Source organism: Cyprinus carpio, chromosome A7 (assembly GCF_018340385.1).
Source record: "Cyprinus carpio isolate SPL01 chromosome A7, ASM1834038v1, whole genome shotgun sequence".
NCBI classification, from domain to species: Eukaryota; Metazoa; Chordata; class Actinopteri; order Cypriniformes; family Cyprinidae; genus Cyprinus; species Cyprinus carpio.
In genome coordinates this window covers 8,902,894-8,916,882 of record NC_056578.1, presented here as the reverse complement: position 1 = coordinate 8,916,882, position 13,989 = coordinate 8,902,894, and the positions used below count along the sequence as shown (strand labels likewise).

Here is a 13,989-nt window from a genome sequence, read left to right as displayed (position 1 = left end):
CTTTTCTCTGTAACATATTAAGAGGTGACAGAAATCGCAAGCAAACGCAGCATACAAAAATGTTATTGGAAAAGCAAAATGTAATAGTATTGCTTTTATATCCTGCAGACCTACCATTTATAACTCACATTATCACATGCTCAGCGCCAGGCTAATGCTGCCTTCAAGTCATGCCGGAATGATTGTGTTCACAAGATGAGACCGTATGAACAGCAGCGCAATGTTGCAAATTAGCGTAATTATTTTCATTGAGCACAGAATTTGTGAGTTGATACAAGAATTATGCCAGAAGCTAATTGCTATCATAATAAGCTCTAATTGTGAATGTTGATGGTACAATTCAGTTTGTACGTATTTTGTGTACATGAAGTATAACCAAAAAGCTTGCTACAAAATAATACTCATTTAACTTTTTTTATGAGCTTATAGGTTTGTGCAACTAAATTACATTTTGCATCATTCTCTAAAGCTTAGTTTAGAAAGTTTAGAAACACTTTTGTCAGCTGAACATCTTTGACCTGAAATATGAACTTAAAATACCCCTGAGATTTTCAGATTACACATTCAATTAATCAATAACTGAAAAATATATTCGAATATTCACGGTTTTGTGATGTAGGCTAATGGTCATATGATAGGTAAACAAATCTCTGTATATATATATATGTTCTTTTATTTTTATTTTACAATTATTTATATATTTTAACTTTACATTTATTTAATTATTAGCTTTTCATTAACTCACAAACCTCAATTTGGGAAACCCTGCTCGAAAGCATCAATTACACACATTTTTAACCAAGTTAACTTGTGCAAACATATTTCAAATATTTAAAAAATAATTGTGAACAAAAAAAGTGGAGATTGGTTTTTCATTATTTTTGCAATATTCAGATTTATTTATTTATTTATTTAGATGTCACCACTTCTGGCAGCAAAAAAAAAAAAAAAAAAAAAAAAAAAAAAAAAAAAAATTCTTCTTAAAGTAATAAACAGCACTTTTTTTCTTTTTTTTTAGTGTATACATATGCAGTATACAAAACAATAGTGGTGTGCATATTAAAAATGTAAATTATTTGTAAAAATTGTTGCACAAAATTAATTAAAAAAAAAAAAAGATTAATTTTCTGATGTGAATTTATTTAGCAAATGCCAGTAATTTCCATCACTGTTTATGCATGTCTTCTTACCAAATAAAAAGTATCCTCCTCAAGTGAGCTTATATGCTTTTAATACCATTTTCTTATTATTTTTCATTCAAGAATTTAATGTAATACCCCAAATTTCACTTAAAAATGTGTGGATGTGTGGAAACCCAGGTATTTGTACTTTATTTTGTTGCAAAACCTTACTGGAATTAATTTTAGGACTCTTTTATTTCTGCTAAAATCAAACTTCGCAGGAAGACTTGAAGGCAGCATAAGTAAGATAAGTAATCAATCGATAAACCGCTGTGATCCAAATCCTCAACACATACACAAATACAGACAGTGACAAACGCATACAAACACACACACTAACCCAAAGACGCACACACAATCACATGACTTGCTTTTTATTTTCCTGCTTCAGCTCTTTTTCTTTAGGTTCTAAATTGCACGTCTTATTTTGGAGGGATGCTAAGAACTTCTTCAGCCCTTTGAAAACGAAAAGAGATGAAGTGCGTTTTGGCAGCGTTGAACTCACATTGGCAGTGTCATTGCATACTGGTTCAGTGGTTGATGCAATCCTCTGCAAGATGTGTACATTACATGAGGAAAGCTAGTTTATATAAAAGGATTTCTGTGGTTCTGCTTCTATCACAAAGGCATATAAGCCGACACACAGGCTTCAAACACTCATATCTTATCTCACCTATCTTTTCTATCGTGCTTCGTTTTGGAAGAAAAATCAGTATAGTACTCTACGCAAGTACACAAATGCATTGGCCAATGCATTGCAAGCATGCCGTTCTTTATTTAAAATACATATTTAATTACTTTTGAGTATTTTGTAATTTGTATTTGGACAAAAAAATCAAATGAGAGGCAGAATTTTGTATTTGAAATACATAAAATAATTAATCAAGTAGGTCATTTTTATTCTCAGATAATACAATATCTTTCTTCACCTGTGTGAATAGTGCTGCCAACTATAGCCTATCACAGTTTGCTTGATGCAAGTGAATCATTTGACTTGTTGGATCCATAGGTGGAGTCTTAAAGAGATAGTTCTGTTGTTAATTACTCAACCTTGTTTTGTTCCACTCTCGTAAGACCGGCCATACATGGTGCAATTTCAGCAATGTTTCTGTTAAATACCAGCTCTCACTGTATAAGTTAATCGCATGCAACGTCAAGCCAAAGCTCAGGAATTATGTGCTCACACAATACGGTCCGTTCATTGAGATGCTCACACTATACGTACAAAATAAACATGCGGGATCCCCCGACCCAGAACTGTGTAGCCTACATCACTTCTGTCCAAACCACATGCCAGAAATTCATCCGATTGCCGAATCGCCTCTTGTTACCCCCTGTACACTGCACATCGAAAGACGCGCGACAAAACTGAAATTCGGCCTGACTCAAAAAGAGTCACAGGAGTCAGAATCCGGCTCAAAATCTGATGAAAATCACAGTGCCTGCATCATCTTTGTTCATCTTCTGAACACAAATGAAGATATTTTTGATGAAATCCAAGAGCTTTCTGTCCCTTTGCAGTCAGCCAAGCAACTTACACATCCAAGGTCCAGAACAGTAGGAAGGACATTGCTAAAGTCCTCCATGTGGTTTACATAATTTACCACTTTATTTATGAAAATATTATCCAAACATGTGTTGTGGTATCTAGTGAACACTCACTCATGTGCAATGTGTTGACACTATTGTGTGAACACAACATAAATGCATTGTGATCGCACAATGCAGATCAATATTTTCATAAATAAAGTTTTGAATTATATATTTTTTGTGCAAACAAAGCACTTGCTTTGCTTAATAAATGACTGGAGTCACATGGAGCCCTTTAATGATGTCTTTTCTACTGTCCTGGGCTTTGAATGTACAAGTGGGGTTGCTGGCTATGGAGGGACAGAAAGCTCTCGGACTTCATCAAAAAGATCTTCATTTGTGTTTGGAAGAGGAACGAAGGTCTTACAGGTGTGGAACAACATGAGGGTGAGTAATTAATGACAGAATTTAATTTTTGGGTAAACTAACCCTTTAACTCTTTCCAACTGAATAAATAAATAAATAAATAAATAAGCCGTTTTGGTGCTCAGTGCAAACTGGCCAAGTATGTACTAAAATATTTACTATTAGATATTGCTCACTGATTGTTAATACAGGACAGAAGGAAAAGCTGTGCTGCTCTAGAACTTGGTTTGCCAGCTACAGTTAGCTTCTTTTTTCTATGGACAAAATGAAATTTTTAAAGGGGCTTTAAGAAAGCATTTTAAAGTATTAATCGCTTTTTATTGTCAATGGGTGAACAGCATGAAATGAAACTTAAAAATGAGATGAAGAGTGTAGACTGACTTTTATTTGAAGGAAAATCGAAGGGAAACTGTTGACAGTTGACAATGAAATATCTTGAGGCATCCTCTTGAGTACGACTAGGCGGTATGACAATACAGTTTTGCAGGACTGCTTAATTTTGGATGCACTGATGAGGAAACGATAAAGGAGTGATAAAAAAACATGAAAAATAAAGCGTAGACATGCTTGATGGTATTCAAGTAAACACAGTCAGGTGTGTCTTAAGTGAACATAAATTAGAAGAAATATGGATCAGTATATTGGATATATTATCTTGTGTTATGGTTGAAGAATATGTTGTTTATAAGTTGTTCAAGGAGGGGAAAGCACTTCTCTTTCTCTTATGTGTGTATCTAACTCCAGTATAACTAAATGCAATGGCACTGTCTCTTGCACTTCAAATGATTGTTGGTATTTTTGTATTTTCAAATGTCAAATTACTTGTATTTTAATTAAATACATTTGATGAGCAAGTATTTGTAATTTGTAAAAAAAATTTTGATGTATCGGTGCCCATCTCTGGCTATGCGTTCTTGCATTGTGTTACTGAGGTCCTATTTACACTTGGATTAAGATGTAGACATTTTTGTTGATCTAATCACAGTTGGATGACACTAAACATGGTTGTAAAAGGGGTCGACAACATTTCAAGCTTGTTCACTTTCAATAACACAACTAGACAAAACAAAGCACGCCGATTCACTGATGCATTCATTTCATTTTTACATTAGATGTTTATCGTTTTCAACTTGCAAAGCAAAACTCATTCAGATTTCGAGGTCGTAAAAGGAATACTGTCAAAACCTCGGAAGAACAATGTATTATTCATCGCCAGAGAAAATGCAAAGTGATGAGACACAATCATAGCCGGTAAAAAAACCTTTTGATATTATGGGTTCAGTATATAGTAAATAAATTAAATTTAAATACTATTAATATGAATAATAATAGTAAATCACAATTAGATGACATAATCATAATCAGTCAGAAAGTATTTGGTGTTTAAAGTTTTGGATGTTAGTACGTTAACTTTCATCAACACTCATCACAATCATCTTTAAGTTTTTATTATTACGATAAAAATAAATATAATAAAATTACACGCATTTTGCAATTTAATACATATTTTAATTTAACATTAATAATTTAATAAAACATTTCTAAGCTTTCGACATCTTCCAGTGGTAGTTGAATACTCATTAAATCGGACTGCTTTCGTCATGAATCGTATAGTTTTTATTAATATTTTGAGTTAGGTTTTACTTTTATATTTTTTGTTTTCATTTTAGTTAGTTTAGTAATTTTGCTGTGTTTTTAGTAGTTTTTAAACTATTACATTATTTCAAGTAACCAAAATGTTTTTATGGTTTTAGTTTTAACCTCAGTTTTAGTTTGTTAACTATAACTATAACCAAAATTTTTTTATGGTTTTAGTTTTAACTTCAGTTTTAGTTTGTTAACTATAACTATATTGTGCTAAAACACACTGATTATGATCAAAATCTGTTACTGTGCCATTCATATCCTTTACATTCGCATTACATTCATAAGTAGTGTAACGGCTTCTTTGTGTACCATTCTTGACGCTACTGCGAAAGTAATGTAGCGTGCGACGAAATAAAAAGGAAGGGTCTTGACAAAAACGGAACACAAGTTAGCATGGGAATGCATTTAAATGCAGGAGTAAACTGTAATGCATCTCGCTTGTGATTGGATCACTGAAAACGCATATTAATACCAGGTGGAAACAAAGCCTAAATCATTTAACCAACAATGCATTTAAATCAAGCTAACATAGAAATGTTTGCATTCATGTACTTGCGTAGACCCACTCAACGTTTTTTTTTGTCCCTATTTTGTTTTCTACACTTGTTGGAATGTTCTAAAATTGTTCAAATGTATTCCCTCTACGCACTTGAACTTCATTTTTTTTTTTTTTATAAACAAGACCTTTTTTTCTGTCACATAACAGCACCCACAGTACATACAGACAACGAAGAGTTCCAGCAAATTTCTACACTGTTCCGAGAAAACATCAAGAAGTGACAAATTCCAACACACAAGTTCATCCCTCCTTCAACTAGGTATTGCACTGTGGTTGCGATCCTTCCGGATCTTTCCGTAGGTTCAGATGGACGCCACGAGAGAGGTGAGACACAAACATGGCAATAGAGGGGGCTGTTTGGGAGTTTGCTTTCTGCCGTTTCAAGTTCAGCGATGATAGAAGTCACCTTGTTGCGCGGTCCAGCTGTTCAGAGAACAGTCGAGTTGTCAAACTTTTTCTCAAGGAAGACGAGTCTGTTTACCTCTCTCGGTTACGCAAGACTTTTTCTCCCAGTCTTCTTGGCAGTGCTTAGCCTCTTTTTGGTGGGAAAAAATAAAAGCTGTGAATAAAGGAAGGGTCTCCATAAACAAACTGCAGCAAAAAAATTGAGAAGGGAGGAAGAGGGAGAGGGACAGAGAATGAGAAAGAAAGATAGTTGGATGGATTTTGGTACCCGTGTTTAAACTTGTGCATATCAACAGGGTTCTGAAGGGGTTGTTTACTTTTGGTGGGTGGGTCCTTCAAGCTTTGAGAGCGTGCCATTGGGCGACGGCGGTGCGCGGGTGACTCATCATGTCTTTCCAGTGCTTCACCTCTGCTGGGCCACTCTTCCATGAGAGATAGATCTAGAAATATGACATGAAAAGAAAGAGAAGGTGGAAGAAACAAGAACAGAAATGGATTGTGCTTCCACTGAAGTTACTAATAAAACTACAAACTGAAAAAGCACTGTATAGTTAATGACCATTTTGTACACTATAAAAATTATTTTTCAAAAAATAGGTACTGTAAGTAAAACCAAGATTACTGGAGTACATTTTACAAGAAAATACTATTTCAGTCTTTCTATTTTAAAATTTAACATTTAATTCAAAGTCCTACTTGTCATTTCTTTGTAATCAATTGTGAAATTAACTAGCGATCTCTGAATGAAAATTGTTTCTGCACCCAGTTTTTTTTTTCAGTGTAGTTAAAATTGTGTCTTTTAGATAAACTTCATTACGTTTAGTAAATTCAAGTAATTCAGTATAAATACTACCATGGCTGTCTTTAGGGGGGTGCAACTGGTGCGAACAGACCGATATATATATATATATATATATATATATATATATATATATATATAGTATTATATATACATACATACATATATAATATAGATATATATAATATATAGATACATATACATCATAATCAATTCTATATATATAATAATATATATATATTTTATATACTATATATATATATTATATATATATTATATATATACATATATATAAAATCAAAAGTTTGGGAAAATAACATTTTTATATTGTAATATACTTTAAAATATAAATTAAAATATTAATTCAAAGAATAATTACCACAATCATTACAAAATAAAAATAAAACTTATTATTCAAATACAAATTTTAAACATCACTATCATTAATCACCAATGTTAAAAACAGGCGTAATATTTTTTGGAACCTGTGATACCTTTTGGAACCTTTTTTTTTCAGCATTCTTTTGGACCTGTGACACAGCATTCTTTGATTCTTTATCACATATCCTTGCGAAATAAACGTAATTAAACACCACACACACACACACACACACACACACACACACACACACACACACACAGACCCCTAACTTTTGAACGCTAGTTTATATTGTTACAAAAGATTTCTAATATTCCAATAATTCTTTCTAGTTTGTGACATCACACCTTGCCTATGACATCATTGCGGCTCAGTCTGTCCTTATCCATGACTGTGATGACGATGGTGGTCTCTCTGAGGACGTGAGCGGGGACATCAAAGGGGAAGGACTCATTAAAGACAGGGTTCAAACACCTCTTCATCACCACCGTCTTCTTCTTCTCCACTCGTTTATCTTTGTTCATCAGCCACACTTTGACGTAGGGGTCTGAAACGCACACAAACAGGGAACGGTCCACAGCGAGTCACGTCCAGGGAAACAGAATTCCTGCCATGAATTCGAAATTACACTGAAGATGATTACTGCGCAGATGGCACCTTGACAAGGACATCTTCACAGAAATCCCATAAGCACTCAGTGCACAGAATACAACCATATTACATTTGCATTTATTCATTTAGCAGATGCTTTCTGAAAAAACTTACAGTACATTTAAGGCAAACACATATACAGTGTGTCCTGTGGGAATCGAACCCATGATGCTGTGCTAGTGCCATTCTACCAGATGAGCTTCAGGAATAGGACTATAACATATGATGTTAAATGTAATAGTTAAAAATGGATTCATCTGTGAGGTTTTATGGGTTTAAGTTTGATACCGGACGTTCCCCCGATGTCCATGGCTTTGAGATTGCGTGCCTTGATGATGCTCACAGTGATGGTGTTGGCAGTGGGATTGTAACACAGAGACACGAGCAGGTCTCCTCGACTCCCCTGAAGATAAGAACACAGTAAGGTCAGTACTGGACCGGTTCACTGGGTGCAAACCTCACTGTCACGCAAGCTGCTTCGTATGAGGTCACAGCTTTATTCTACGAGAAAAAAACCTGGCAAACACATATACCTATAAAACTTTTTCAACTAGTCAGTGGTTGATGCTGATATTTTGTTGAAATGTATATTTCTATTAGTATTTAATCTGAATAGAAAAAATGTAATATTTTATTCAGCTTTAGAAATGAAGAGTAAGAGATGCTAGAAATGGGAATTTAGCAGAAACACACAGATCTACTCACACTGCCGTCACTGCAAGGTTTCAGCTCCTTCCAGAAGGTCTGCATATGGGCCAGATCGATCTTGTTCAGGGGGATGGACACCTCTCCTATAGGGTCATTCCTGCTAAAACGGTCATAATCTAGCACTTGCATGTACAGTGTGCGCTGCACCACCTTCTCATATGGGAACCCTGGGAGAGAGAGATGGGAGGGGGATAAATTTAGCTCACTGAATTTATTTACAGCTCAATATGGGGTACAAAAATACTTTGGACCGGCCCCCTTCATTGACCATTTGATGTATATTGCATACAAAATTGTTAATTAATTTTGTTTCCGCTGGGAAATGCTTCCTGTTTAGAAGGTGCTGGGTTCATATGAGTGCTTGTGAGGAAGAACTAAAATACAATTGATGATTTATTTTATTCACACACACACACACACACACACACACACACACACACACACACACAAAACACAAAAACATATTTATATTAAATCTTTTAAAAACACTTAGAATCAGAAACAGAAACACATACAATCAGAAACAGTGTCTGATACAAATGTAATCATAACCAACCAGATGGAGGAAGAAAATAAAACTGGAAAAGATCCTAAAAAAATGAAAAAAATTGTGAAAATATGACAAAAAAAACACATAATTTTATAAAAAAAACACATTATTAAAACAAAAAAAAATATAATACTTTTTAAAAATAATTAATATTTAATATTTTTACTGAGCAAAGATGCAGTTGTAAACTCATCAAAAGTGACAGTAAAGACATTTATAAGAGCAAAGAAAAAATAACAACCATCACAACCATTTACAACACTAATAAAACTAACAAAAGCAACTCAAAAAAAAAAAAAAAAAAGCATCACAACTTCCACAAAAAAAAATAAAACAAAAAAACTTTACTCAACAATGATAATACTAATAAATGTTACTTGCAAAATCATTATAGAGAATGGAAGGACGAAGAAGAGAAAGTAATGGAAAATGTAGCTTTGATCACAATCACATTTTAAAATTTATTCAAATAGAAAATAGTTAAAAATGTAAAAATATTTCACAATATTCCTTTGTAAGAGACTTAAATTGAACAGTAGGCAAATGTGACTTAAATCATAATTGAAAATGTTATATTATATATATATATATATATATATATATATATATATATGTGTGTGTGTGTGTGTGTGTGTGTGTGTGTGTGTATTTAGCTTTTATGCCAAGTCGAAGTCTGCTTACATGAGGGATACCACCTTTAAACTACACAAGGCTAGGAACTCTAAACACACAATAATGAAGTTGAGATATCAAATCATGCTGACCTTCAAACAGGAAGGTCTCGTTCCAGTGAGGGTTGAGGTTCTTTCTTTTGACCTTGGTCTCAAGTTTGTGCTTCTTGTCTGGCAGAAGGTAGAGTTTGACGAATGGATCTGAAGTGCCGGAGAAATCTTTCGCAGGTAGATCCTGACCCTTTAGGATTTTCACTGTCAGTGTGGAGTCCTGAAAATTGTATCCCACGCTGAACTGGATGCGTCCCAGCTTCTCGCACACGGGTCCTTCATGTTCCTCTTCCTCAGAGCCTGGGGACAACTTACAAACCAAAGTGGACAAGATTGTCATTAAACAGCTTAATCGCTTCACATGAAATCATTATTAACAAAACCACATTACAATGTTTCATATATATATATATATATTTTAAATATACAAACAAAAATAAATATAATTAAACATTACAAACAAAACAATAATATTTTTTACTAAAAATAGTTTCCATTCATTGAAATAAAGCTGAGATATTAGATATAATACAATGAAAAAATAAACACCACATCTTTCTATTTTTTACTAAAAATAGTTTCCATTCATTGAAATAAAGCTGAAATAAGATACAAATATAAATATTTGCTAACACTTTATTTTAAGGACAAATTCTCACTATTATCTAGTTGCTTATAAGCATGCATATTACTAGCATATTGGCTGTTTATTAATAGTTATAAAGCACATATTAATGCCTTATTTTGCATGACCATATTTAACATTTATATAGTGTGTGTATGTGTGTAAAAGTATTATGTATTTTTTTTGCTTATGAGAATATCATAAAAATTGTTTTTACAACATGCTAACAGACACTACTGAAATCATGTCGGGTCTCCTGTGTGCTTCACAATATTGATATGTTAATAACTACAGGTTTAAATCAGGCTAACTAATGTAACAGACTCCCCTGCTGCATAAACATGACTAACAAAACACAGCAGTTGTCAAATATGACACAGAAAAGTTGCCGGGATGCTCTCTAACGAGTTAAAAGCTGTTGCCTTCACATTAATACGTGATGAAGGGCGAAAAGTTGGGAACCGGTTGGTGGTCTTTACAAACACCTTAGTGATCCATCACTTAAAGTGGTCTGACAAGCAGCAGCATATCGAATTAATGAACTCCCATCCATGTCAGGACCTTGGCTAAAAGTTGTGCTTAATTTGACATGCCATGCCCCAGTGGCCGGATCTCCCCCAGTGGGACTCAGAGCTGCGAGAGGCTGGTGCTTACAAGAGCTTCTGGCACCCTCTTAAACAGGAAGCATCACCATTAGCCCTCATCACATCTCTTTAAAAACGCCTTACCACCCACGTAATGACACGCAGACCCTGTGAAGGCCATCGTCTGCGTCCCCGCAGCACACTGTACCAGTTCTAATTACGGAGGTAAGTTCCCTTTGACACAACTCTCTGTGTGTGACTGACTGCAGTAAGGGAGAGCACCAATTACACATGATGCATCCCTGTGTTTAAAGGGTTCACATCAAAACTAGTGTTACTTCAGAGGCAAAACTAGAAGAAAACTATGGAAGCTCATTGCCACCATGGAATAAAAATATAAAAACAATTTCTTGCAATCTTGAAATGTTAACTCACAATTGTGAGATATAAACTCATAATTCTAAAATGTCTGAATTTAGAGATAGAAACTTGCAATTGTGAGAAAAAAAAGTCACAATTACCTTTTAAAAATTTTTCACATTTTTTTTTAAATTATTTTGGGCAGAAAAAAAATAAGAATTGTGAATGTAATCACTGCAAGATGTAAGCTCTCTCTCACACACACACACACACACACACACACACACACACACACACACACACACACACACATATATATATATATATATATATATATAAATACATGTACTACAGCACCCCTAAAGTATATATATATATTAGGGATGTGCCCGATTCCGAATACGGTATTCAGAAAGGTAATGACGTGTACTACAGCACCCCTAAAAGGGAATAAATCTACGAGATATACGAGAACAATATATTTCAATGCTTTCTCACACAATTATATCGTTGGGTAATTATCCTGTATATAAATTGTGGGAATCAGGGAGCTGTTATGAATATGCAGGACATTGAGATCACTTAAGAATGCACATTTGCTTTTTACTTTCACTTTCAAGATTCGCATTCACACGTAGTCTACTTTACTACGGAGCCGCACTACTTTCCGAATACGGATTCGCTTTTCGGGCACATCCCTAATATATATATATATATATATATATATATATATATATATATATATATATATATTATATATATATATATATATATATACAGTATATATATATATATACATATATATATATACATATATATATCTGTTGTGGTGGAAATGAGCTTCCGTAGAACACAGTACACTGCCACATGTTCACGTTACCATCAGCATATCACTGGTGACGGAGTTGGCCAGGTCTGAGACGGAGGAGTTAGCGTCTGTCCGGCGGCTGCTCTCGTCTGAGGTCTGACCTTTAGGGCTGCTGCCGGTTTTATTACATCTGGGGAAGAACCACAAGAAAAAAAGTGTCATTTTATATAGCATGCATGTGGAATTAAACACTCTCCTGTTTTGTTCTGTTCTCCTGTCTTACTAACTTCATAAACGCAGAGAACTTAAGTCATCTATTGACTGATTTGCCTAAAGTGCAGCTCCATATTGGGTTTTGGTTAGCATTGCCTTGTTAGACCTGATGCTGTAACTACACAATCTGACACAAAAAGATTTGACAGTTGTTTAAAATTAGCAGTGTATTGTAATAAAATGTTTGCATGCACCATACCATTCAAAACTTTGAGGTAAGTGTATTTTTTTAATGGATTTGAAAGTCTCTAATGCTCACCATGCCTGGATTTATTTGACCCAAATAGAGTATAAAAAAAGAGAAGCAACATTGTTAAATATTTTTACAATTTGAAATGTGATTTCTTTTTGAACATATTTTAAAATGTAATTTATTCCTGTGATGCAAAGCTGAATTTTCAGCATCATTACTCCAGTCTTCAGTGTCACATGATCCTTCAGAAATCATTCTGATATGCTGATTTCCTGCTCAAGAAACATTTATTATTATCAAAATTGTTTCTGCTTAATATTTTTGCAGAAATCATGATAACTGAATTTATTTATTTAGGTTTCTTTGATAAATAGAAAGTTCAAAAGACTTTTGATCAATTAAACACATTTTACTGAATAAAAGTATTACTTTATTTAAAAAATCTTACTGACTTATAGACAGTAGTGTATGTATCATCAATACTGCATTATAGTACAGGAGAATCTTGGATGTGCTCTTAAACACGTGTAACATCTATTTCTTTCTCAAGGAATAATAAGCTGTTTAACAAGGAACTGGCTTGTGCAAACAATGTTAGATACTGTAAAAAAAGAGATTGTGGAGAAATTACAAACATACGGAATAGAATTATAATGTATCTTCTAAAACGTTTAAAACTGAATTATGGCATTAGATGTTCTATTTCAGTTATGATGCTGTTCATGCAGGTAATAGACAACAAGGCAGCTCACTAGGTTTTGGAACAGATCCCAAACCATCTGACATTTGTCCTCACTGGGAAGCTTAAAAAATAGTGCCATGGTTGTAATACAAGGACATTACAGTTCTGTGGAGATTTGGAATTAATAATGAATGCAAAAGAAAGAGCATCACAGAGTCAATCTGACAATGCTCTGCATGAAATGAAGTGTATGAAGAAAGGACACAACAGAAATGCTGCTGAGAGACAAGCATTGCGCCCAGTGTCTACTCAGTTCAGAACAGCGAAGAGATAAAAGGATGGAAAACCTGTAAGATAAAACAGTTTTTTTTTTGCATTAACAGATCAATAAAACCAGGGATGGGAATTGAAAGGAATGTAATGATTCCATTTCAATTTCCAATTACACTTACTTATTTCTTAATGTTTTTCAAGCAACTTAAGGGTCCCTAATGATTTCATTAATGATCCTTCAGTGCTTTGGAGGAAGTAATTTGGTTCTAACTTTCTACTAAACAAAAACAAGAGTGAATCACTCCTACCAACACCAGAGCTTTGTTCCAAAACCTAGTGAGCTGCTTATGCAAGCAGCATTTTAAGGAAGGAGTGATCCTTTTTCCAACTCAGTGATTCTGTTTTTTAAATAAATTTCTGACATGTTTGTATTATATCTTTAACTTGAATGTTAAAATTTGCAAAAACAGCTGGACAAAAACTGTGTCCGCCTTCATTTCAGGCTGCAAATCAACTAAATGTGATTATTTTGAAGGGGGTGATTCTTTTCTATACCCACTGTATAGAATAATGATATATATATATGCGTGTGTGTAAGCACATACAAATGCACACATAAAATATTAAATTCTAT

At 34.0% G+C, this 13,989-nt stretch overlaps 1 protein-coding gene across 1 annotated transcript in view; it reads right to left on the bottom strand.

Annotated features, from left to right (window-relative positions):
* Positions 1–4,949: 4,949 nt before the first annotated feature.
* The window catches only part of LOC109063025 (synaptotagmin-7-like), a 100,997-nt gene continuing 91,957 nt past the window's right edge, over positions 4,950–13,989 (bottom strand). The window contains 7 exon segments of the mRNA XM_042759494.1: positions 4,950–5,934; positions 6,066–6,188; positions 7,274–7,473; positions 7,866–7,980; positions 8,283–8,452; positions 9,600–9,867; positions 12,007–12,124. Coding sequence (XP_042615428.1) covers positions 6,084–6,188; positions 7,274–7,473; positions 7,866–7,980; positions 8,283–8,452; positions 9,600–9,867; positions 12,007–12,124 — 976 coding nt within the window. The 3' untranslated portion in view covers positions 4,950–5,934; positions 6,066–6,083.